This window comes from Gymnoscopelus braueri (genome assembly GCF_963280865.1).
Source record: "Gymnoscopelus braueri genome assembly, chromosome: 14".
Taxonomy (NCBI): domain Eukaryota; kingdom Metazoa; phylum Chordata; class Actinopteri; order Myctophiformes; family Myctophidae; genus Gymnoscopelus; species Gymnoscopelus braueri.
In genome coordinates this window covers 1,398,346-1,408,372 of record NC_137619.1, presented here as the reverse complement: position 1 = coordinate 1,408,372, position 10,027 = coordinate 1,398,346, and the positions used below count along the sequence as shown (strand labels likewise).

At 45.6% G+C, this 10,027-nt stretch overlaps 1 protein-coding gene across 1 annotated transcript in view; it reads right to left on the bottom strand.

Moving 5' to 3' along the window:
* Positions 1-7,889: 7,889 nt before the first annotated feature.
* LOC308100022 (zinc finger protein 346-like) overlaps positions 7,890-10,027 on the bottom strand; it is a gene marked incomplete at both ends in the record, with an annotated part of 15,789 nt that continues 13,651 nt past the window's right edge. The window contains one exon of the mRNA XM_080448923.1: positions 7,890-7,990. Coding sequence (XP_080305049.1) covers positions 7,890-7,990 — 101 coding nt within the window. The remainder of the gene's footprint in view (positions 7,991-10,027) is intronic.

The window sequence follows — 10,027 nt, the reverse complement described above, 5'->3', positions numbered from 1 at the left end:
GTGTTGTGAAACTTTTGCCACTCACAAAAGATATACAATTTAACTTAGTTTTGTTGAAAACGTTACCTAGTATGCCTTTAATAATACCAACCATAACAAGGTCTCAGTTAATATAATATGTTTTACATCCGGCTTTGTCGAGCGTCTGCACGAACATAATTGTCAGGTGAGTCAGTGGGATACGACAGCAGTGACAACACAGAGATGTGTGAGGGGAGGAATTAATTGGCATAACGACTAAATTGGTGGTAAAAGAAAGAGGAGAAAAAACTATTGGCTACTCTAATTTAATTTAAGAAATAAATTAATTGAAAAATACACATGTTTTGCATTAATCTAAATCTGCAAAGTAACTCGTAACTAAACCTGTCAGATTTTTGTGGCGTGAAAACTATTCGCCTCTGAGATGTAATCAGATTAGAAGAATAAAGAAAAAGTCCTTCAGAATTGTTCGCACAATACTTTAGTAAATGTACGTGTTATTTTGTGTAAAAAAAAAAAAGTGCACATATCTCCTCTTCCCCTGATGACATTGCGGTGAACAAGCCAAAGTCAATCCGTTGCCCCCCCCCCCCCCCCCCCCCCCCGGGAATATCATCCGTACATTCTGCACATTTGTCTTAATACCAGAGACATCTCTTCCACTTCACAGCGCTTCCACTAAGCCCGTCTGAGAAGGTGGCCCTCTTCTATCTATCCCATGACCTGTCATTCCAACTCCTAAATCCCCCAGCGGTACTTCTCATTCAATCTAACCGGGCCTCACTAAGGCCCTCACCTCGCTAAGGGCCCTCACCTCACTAAGGGCCCCTCACCTGGCTAAGGGCCCTCACCTCACTAAGGGCCCCTCACCTGGCTAAGGGCCCTCACCTGGCTAAGGGCCCTCACCTCACTAAGGGCCCTCACCTCGCTAAGGGCCCTCACCTGGCTAAGGGCCCTCACCTCGCTAAGGGCCCTCACCTCACTAAGGGCCCTCACCTGGCTAAGGGCCCTCACCTGGCTAAGGGCCCTCACCTCGCTAAGGGCCCTCACCTCGCTAAGGGCCCCTCACCTGGCTAAGGGCCCTCACCTCGCTAAGTGGCCCTCACCTGGCTAAGGGCCCTCACCTGGCTAAGGGCCCTCACCTCACTAAGGGCCCTCACCTCGCTAAGGGCCCTCACCTCGCTAAGGGCCCTCACCTGGCTAAGGACCCTCACCTCGCTAAGGGCCCTCACCTCGCTAAGGGCCCTCACCTGGCTAAGGACCCTCACCTCGCTAAGGGCCCTCACCTCGCTAAGGGCCCTCACCTGGCTAAGGACCCTCACCTCGCTAAGGGCCCTCACCTGGCTATGGGCCCTCACCTCGCTAAGGGCCCTCACCTGGCTAAGGACCCTCACCTCGCTAAGGGCCCTCACCTGGCTAAGGACCCTCACCTCGCTAAGGGCCCTCACCTCGCTAAGGGCCCTCACCTCGCTAAGGACCCTCACCTCGTTAAGGGCCCTCACTTCGTTAAGGCCCCTCACCTCGCTAAGGGCCCCTCACCTGGCTAAGGGCCCTCACCTCGCTAAGGGCCCTCACCTCGCTAAGGGCCCTCACCTCGCTAAGGGCCCTCACCTCACTAAGGGCCCCTCACCTGGCTAAGGGCCCTCACCTGGCTAAGGGCCCTCACCTCACTAAGGGCCCTCACCTGGCTAAGGGCCCTCACCTGGCTAAGGGCCCTCACCTGGCTAAGGGCCCTCACCTCGCTAAGGGCCCTCACCTGGCTAAGGGCCCTCACCTCGCTAAGGGCCCTCACCTCACTAAGGGCCCTCACCTCGCTAAGGGCCCTCACCTCACTAAGGGCCCCTCACCTGGCTAAGGGCCCTCACCTCGCTAAGGGCCCTCACCTCACTAAGGGCCCCTCACCTGGCTAAGGACCCTCACCTCGCTAAGGGCCCTCACCTCGCTAAGGGCCCTCACCTCGCTAAGGACCCTCACCTCGCTAAGGGCCCTCACCTTGCTAAGGGCCCTCACCTCGCTAAGGGCCCTCACCTGGCTAAGGGCCCTCACCTGGCTAAGGGCCCTCACCTGGCTAAGGGCCCTCACCTCGCTAAGGGCCCCTCACCTCGCTAAGGGCCCTCACCTCGCTAAGGGCCCTCACCTCGCTAAGGGCCCTCACCTCGCTAAGGGCCCTCACCTGGCCCCAGACGGCTGCCTGTCAGTCCGTATCCTCCATTCTAAGCAGTAAAAACCTGTCAGCTCTCTGACCTCCAAAAACTTCTCTCTGTCTCTTACTTCAGTTCAGCCCGATTAATAATTTGTCATACGGGTGATCGGCTATTTTCATCACACGACATCATGTGTTGTATTTCTCAGCGGTGGAAAGTAACTAAGTGCATTTACTTAAGTAATATTTTTGAGGTATTTGTACTTTACTTGAGTATTTCCAATTTACAATACTTCTATCCCACTACATCTCAGAGGCAAATATTGTACTTTTACTCCACTATAATTATTCAAAAACTTTAGTAACTAGTTACTTTGTAGATTTTGATTATTATTACAAAACATACAAAAAACATGAAAATAGACGATCTACAAGCTCACAATGCGTCGTGATGCGACGCATTGTGAGCTTGTAGATCTGCTATTTTCAAAAGACTTTTATACATTTGAAAACTTGTGCATAATGAGTACTTTTGGTACTTTCAGTACATTTTGATACTAATACTTTTGTACTTTTACTCAAATAATGTTTTTATTCCGGAATTTTACTTGTAACAGAGTACTTCTACATTGCAGTATTGATACTTTTACTTAGTAAAGTAAAACATTTCAGTACTTTCTCCACCACTGGTATTTCTCTTTGCCTCGCACCTTTTCCCGGTTTCTCCGTCTCTCCTCGATATGTCTCTTGGTCCGATCTTTCTTAACGTCTCTCTCTGAGTGTCTCTCTCTCTCTCTCTCACTCTCACTCTCACTCTCACTCTCACTCTCTCTCTCACTCACTCACTCACTCACTCACTCACTCACTCACTCACTCACTCACTCACTCACTCACTCACTCACTCACTCACTCTCTGTCTTCTTCTCTCTTGAATCGCTCACACTCCTCCTTCCTCTTGCATGTCGCTTTCACACACTGTAGCCTTTCTCCTATTTTTATCGCTGTCTGTCCTTGTCTCTCTGCCACACCTCCATTTCACTGCACATACAGTACATGTATGAGCAGCATGAGACACATACAGTACATGTATGAGCAGCATGAGACACATACAGTACATGTATGAGCAGCATGAGACACATACAGTACATGTATGAGCAGCATGAGACACATACAGTACATGTATGAGCAGCATGAGACACATACAGTACATGTATGAGCAGCATGAGACACATAAAACCCCTTGATTCGAAGTGATTTACAATTTAGACATTTAGCGGGTCTTATCCAGTGTGACGATAAGCAAGGTTAAACACATACTGTACATGAAATGCAGAGAGACAGTTTAGTGCCTCAGTAAATTATAGCAGTGGTTCTCAACCACTGGTTTGGGGACCACCAGTGGTCCTTGAGGGGGTTCCAGGTGGTCTCCTAAATGATGGAAGAGTTGGTAACCAAATGAACCCTTATAGATCTTTAACTCTTGAGAGTGTAAAATGAAACCAAATGGACCCTTACGGGTCCATTTGGTTTCATTTAACACTCTCAAGAGTTGAATTATTGTTAAACATCTGCATTACTTAATTTAAAAGAAGCCTATACACAATTAGAGAATGTAGAAGACTTGTTATTTTTGATCAACATTTGCCTGTTATCTCTCCTATTGGTACCAACGGCAACATTAATACAACATGGATGGAATTGTGGACAAAATCTTATCCAATGACAATAAAATATTCTAAGTCTTGGGTCTGAGAGTCTAAATGTCATCAAATGGTGGTTCTGTGGCTCAAATGCCGAATAAAATAATGGACCTTCCTTGATATGAAAAGGGTTGAACATCACTGCTCACAGGTAAATCAAGAACCTAGCATCAGTCTAAATAAAATACTATCAAAAATAATAATATAACATCGAAACTATAGGATTTTTTTAAATTTCACCTTTGTTCGTTCTTTTTTCCCCCCCAGATATTTTCCCCTGCATGTTCTGTTCTATTTTGATAGTGTGACAGTGACTAGAGCGACAGGGAAAGGCATGTGAAGAGAGAGGAGATGGCATGTAGCAAAAGAGCCTCAGGTCTGATTTAAACCTGGACCAGCTGCGGCAAACATTGTGCCTTGATATGGTGTGAGCTCTACAGGAGCGCTATGGTGCTTCTGTTCTTTGTTCTATTTACTTGCTTTTCTGTTTTTTTTTCCACTCCTCTCTCTGTCCTCACTTCTGCCACCCCTCACTCTGAGAGACAGTTGACTTTTTAGTTTTCCTTTTGCAGAAGTTTGGTGTGTGTGTGTGTGTGTGTGTGTGTGTGTGTGTGTGTGTGTGTGTGTGTGTGTGTGTGTGTGTGTGTGTGTGTGTGTGTGTGTGTGTGTGTGTGTGTGTGTGTGTGTGTGTGTGTGTGTGTGTGTGTGTGTGTGTGTGTGTGTGTGTGTGTGTGTGTGTGCGTGCGTGCGTGCGCGCATCCCCCATACAAGTCAAGTTCTATTTTTGATAGCTGCAGACATTCAGCTGAACACCCATAACTCCAAAAAGAAACCAGAAAAATCCCAAACAGCACAACGCCTCGGGCACTTTCTGTCTCGCAAATATTCCCTTCCCTGACACACTTCATTTCCATTACATTTGCTGCAAACCCTAAAGCATGCACGTGTGTACTGCATGGTCACACACACACACACACACACACACACACACACACACACACACACACATAAACACGTTTATGCAGATGCATACAGATAGTGTAAACACATGCCACCACCATTTCATCCTACATGCCCCCACACATAAGATACACACACACACACACACACACACACACACACACACACCACACACACACACACACACATTTGTATTTCTATAGTTGTGAGGACATCAACACGTCAAGGACGTACATATTATGAAAATATTTTTTGCAATTTTTACGCAAATCCTACAGCCAAAATGTATTGATCTACAAGCTAGCTTGATCTACTAATAACCCTGTAAGTCTAAATCCCCAAATCATTTTTTCAACCATAAAAATATCTATCTCCTCACAATGTCTATTTCTCAAATTCTACTACTTGTGGACAAGGACACAGAGGGCGTTTTAGAACGAACGCATTTTGTTACTTTTTGGGGGGTTTATTTATTTATAAATATTTATATTATTTCGGTTAATTCGGTACAAAAAATGTCCTCCATAAAGTGTAGATGTTGGAGGTTTTTTCTTTTTTCTTCATCCCAAAAGTGGGGGGATATTCCCCCCTGAGTATGTTCAATCCCCCCCACCACCCCCCCCCTCGTTCTGTGTCCCCTGCTTGTGGAAACATTTGGCCCTCACAAGTGTAGTAATACAAACACACACACACACACACACACACACACACACACACACACACACACACACACACACACACACACAGAGCCAAACTGCCTGCAACCACTGTCACAGCAGATCTCATGGTGGATGCATTAAATGTAATAGTTTTCCATCATCAGCCCCCCTGCATGTCGATATGGATGTCCCTCACCGTGGGTTTTGAGATCTGATCTCATATAGATGTGATGATATAAGCACTTGTTCTGCACCTCCTGTGGGGATGCATTTAAATCACTGTCTGTTATATTTCACTCTGCTGGATGTAAGGAGTGACTACCTAGAGAGAGAGAGAGAGAGAGAGAGGATGCTGGATGCTGGATGTGCAGAGGGACTACCTAGAGCACGGGGTTTACAATTAAATAAATAAAAATGAAACTATTTTCAAAAGTATTTCATAAATAAAATAATTTCCATACATTTTTCAAAAACGTTTAGGAAGTAGTGAAAATAGCAGATCTACAAGCTCACAACGCGGCGCGAAGCGCCGCGTTGTGAGCTTGTAGATCTACATATGTAGATCTACAGATCTACATATAGGTCGGGTCCCGGGCAAACCTCTAATTTCTCTTTTGGGTTTTGAGCTAAAAAGTTTTTTGAACCGACCGCTGACCTAGAACACAGCTTTGCAATGTGAGGCCACCAGGGGTGCAAGTGGGGCCCAATTAGAAAGGAGAGGAAAGAGAAAAAAAGTAATTTAATAGCACAAATAGTTCATCTTACAAGCACACAACGTGTTGCAGTGTGACATGTTGTGAGCTGTAGATCAGCTTTTTTATTTAAAGCCATTTTGCAATAGGGAGGCTATGGCTACGGTAGCTCTGGTCCATAGTGTTAGAAGGAGTTCTCCTTAACTAACGCTATGTTACTTTCGAGCCGTTGCCCCGCACACTCCGTGCAGCCTCTCGTCTGTAGTAAAAATAAAACGATGCACTTTCGCTACTCACCAAAAACAGAGACTGTTTGAAAGCCTACTTTCCTTAGTGGGAACACTCTGAGCCCCCCCCCCCCCCACACCTCACGTCTAAAATACACTTTTTGAACAGAAAAGAAAATATTTCACCGAATGGAAAACAAAAATAGTTACTCCACTGCGTCCCCCTAAAGATCTGGTCAATGGATTTTTTTTTCTATTGAGGTGGTGGGCACCGAGTGTTCCCACTAAGGCAGGGGTCTTCAACAGGGGGTCCGGGACCCCTAGAGGGTCCTCAGAGCTACTGTAGGGGTCCGAATCTTTGTATGATAGGATTTAGTTTTTTTTACATTAACCACTTGAACCCTAGAATTCCTTTTCTGAGGGGAACATTAGCTCTCAACGCCTCGCAGCGCGAGGCGTTGAGAGCTTGTAGATCGGCTATTTTCGGCAAAGAGGCTATAGGTGTAGAGGGAAAAAAGAGCAGACTAAGTAAAAAAAATTACTTTAATCTGAAACACAATTTTATACAATATAGAGTAGGGGGTCCCTGCTTCATCTCTCTCTCAGCTATGGGGTCCTTAGCCTGAAAACGTTGAAGACCCCTGCACTAAGGAATGTAGGCGGCGAAAGTGTATTGTTTTATTTTGTATTTTTTACTAAAGACGAGAGGCTGCGCAGCTACCGGAGGTGTGCGGGTAACGGCTCTAAACGAACATGGCGTTAAGGAGAACTCCTTCTAACGCTATGGACCAGAGCTATGGCTCCAGTATTTGGAGGTCATCCTTGGCAAGGAAAGGTTTGGTAACCCCTTTGATCTAGAATCCTCAATGTAAGCCCGAGACCACTCTGAGATTACAACCGGAACAAATTCACTTGACATTTACAACACCTGACATTTTCCTCTCATCTCCCATGATCAGATGATGGTAACATTTGCAGTAAAATAACAGGTATAACTATAGTCATTACCGTTGTGTGTGAAGTGGATATCATGTGCTCTCTGTGGAGCCGAGGGAGAAGTCTATTACTTTTATAGGGCAGTGTCTCACTTCATTTACCCCAGACAGTAAAAAAAACTGTCCGTAGATACAGTAGAGGTGGTTTTCATGGCTAATCAACTCTCATCGGAAATACATTTTACTGTGGTCATCAATTAAGTGTTCATTCATCCATCTAGCCATCCTTTCATCCATAAACATTCATGTGTCCGTACATCCATCCATGCACGGACATACATCCATCCACGTACGTACGTACGTACGTACTTACATACGCACATACATGAATACAGTACATACATACATACATACATACATACATGCATACATACATACATACATACATACATACATACTGTACATACATACTGTACATACATGAATACAGTACATACATACATACATACATACATACATACATACATACATACATACATACATACATACATACATACATACATACATACATCAGGTCTTGGGTTGTTCAACTTACTTGTTCTGGTGCTTGGAGCCCTGGAGGTGTGCATGGTACTGCTCAATGGAGTTTAGGACCACGCTGCACACACTGCAGGAGTAGCTACTACGCAGCCCTGCACACACACACACACACACACACACACACACACACACACACACACACACACACACACACACACACACACACACACACACACACACACACACACACACACACACACACACACAGAGAGAGAGAGACCTCAGCAGTTATTCTAACCATGCCTTCGTTGACCGTGATAATCAAGCAAAGCTTCAGTCATCATCATTATCATCATCAGTAGAAAGGTGTTTCTCCTAAAGAAACATGGCACAGTGCAGAGTCATTTCCCTAATTACAGCCTATCCACAGGAAACATTTGATTAGACTAGTCATTAGCACTTACATTTTTAGATCTTAGTTTAGACCATTGGCTTTTACCCCCTGCTGCGCGTGCGTGCGTGCGTGTGTGCGAGTGGCAATTTTGCGGTACTTTTACTTGTCCAACTATTTCCATTTTCTAAATATTTTCCTACATTGAAAAGCTGTGAAATGGGACATTCTGCATAATGAGTACTTTCACTGTTGGTACTTTAAGTATATTTTGATGCCAATACTTTTGTACTTTTACTCAAGTACAATTTGATTACCCGGACTTTTACTTGTAACGGAGTACTTCTACATGGCAGTATTGATACTTTTACTTATAAGTAAAACATTTGAGTACTTTTCCCACCACTGGTGTTATGCAGATATTTAAGAGCAGCAGTAGGGCACGAGTTAAGGAGACTGTGTGTGTGTGTGTGTGTGTGTGTGTGTGTGTGTGTGTGTGTGTGTGTGTGTGTGCGTGTGCGCGTGTGCGTGCATGCGTATTGTCAGGTATGGTACTGTGTGCATCCAGGCAGATGTGATGTAATTAGAGGGTTTGCAGGTGGTCGAGACGAACGCCCCAAAAATAGACGGATGACAGATGGATGGAAACAGATAAAGAGTGGTTAGAATTGGTTTAGATGGGACAGGAGGGAGGGGGGGGGGGGGACCGGTAGAATGGAGGGGGGGGGAAGAGTGAGCCAAAAAAAAAGTAAACTGCTTGAGGATAAATTCCGTAGCGCTGGAGAGAGATGAGAGGAAATAGCAAAAGGAAAGACAGGAGGTGATAGGAAACAAGACAGGATGACATGCTGTGGGTCTGGAGTCCTGCTGTTCACGTTGACATGCTGTGTTTAAACGGCCTCTGGGGGGGGGGGGGGGGGTGTAGTACAGTACAAGGAGCTGCGTCCTTCATCCTGTAGAGACTGTAATATGACACTTATACGGAATGCAGAGAAGGCGCATGTGGAGAGTGGTTATATCCCCACGTGCACTGACTTAAGGCAGCTCTCCAACGCACCGATATCGTCCCGACTCGGCATTGGCAGCGTCTCCTGTCGACAACCTGTAGTTAGCACCATGTCGTCTAGGTTACACCGTGTCGTCTAGGTTACCGTCGATGAACGCCCGGTAGAGCCGTCGATAGTCGCAGAGTGAAGAGGGGGGGGGGGGGGGTAAAAGGCTCCATAGAGTGGACCTCTCGTCGGCTACTGGTGCAGAAGCAAGCCTAATTAAGCATTTACCCGTCGCACATTTGAACTAGATACCATGTTCTCAATCTCAACTCTCAATTCCTATACCAATCGATCAACTCCAAAGCAAAGCTAACGCAAAAATGCTCTGTTTTTTGTTTTGGTCCGACTTGAGACTGGAGGCTCCGGTGTTGCCAGATTCTGTGAGTGAAACAAGCGACCAGGTCTATGAAAACAAGCCCAAAAGAACCGACCAGTATTACATCAGCTATTTTCACGAATAATCTTGAAAGCAAGGCCAAATAAGCAACTACACTTCAGAAACAAAGCCCAAACAAAAGCAACCCGCAACTATGAATATTTACAAGCGACTTTACAGGAAAACAAGCCCAACGTCGCTTATAATAAGCAAACCTGGCAACACTGGCAGGCTCTTGCAGATCAGCGCTGCCAGCTCTGACGCATACAGTACGCACAACAATGTGCCGACGGCCGACAGCTTGTTCTGAACTAAATGGCAACTTTTTGCCAACAGACAACATGCCAGTCTGTTGTAGTCTGTGGGGGAT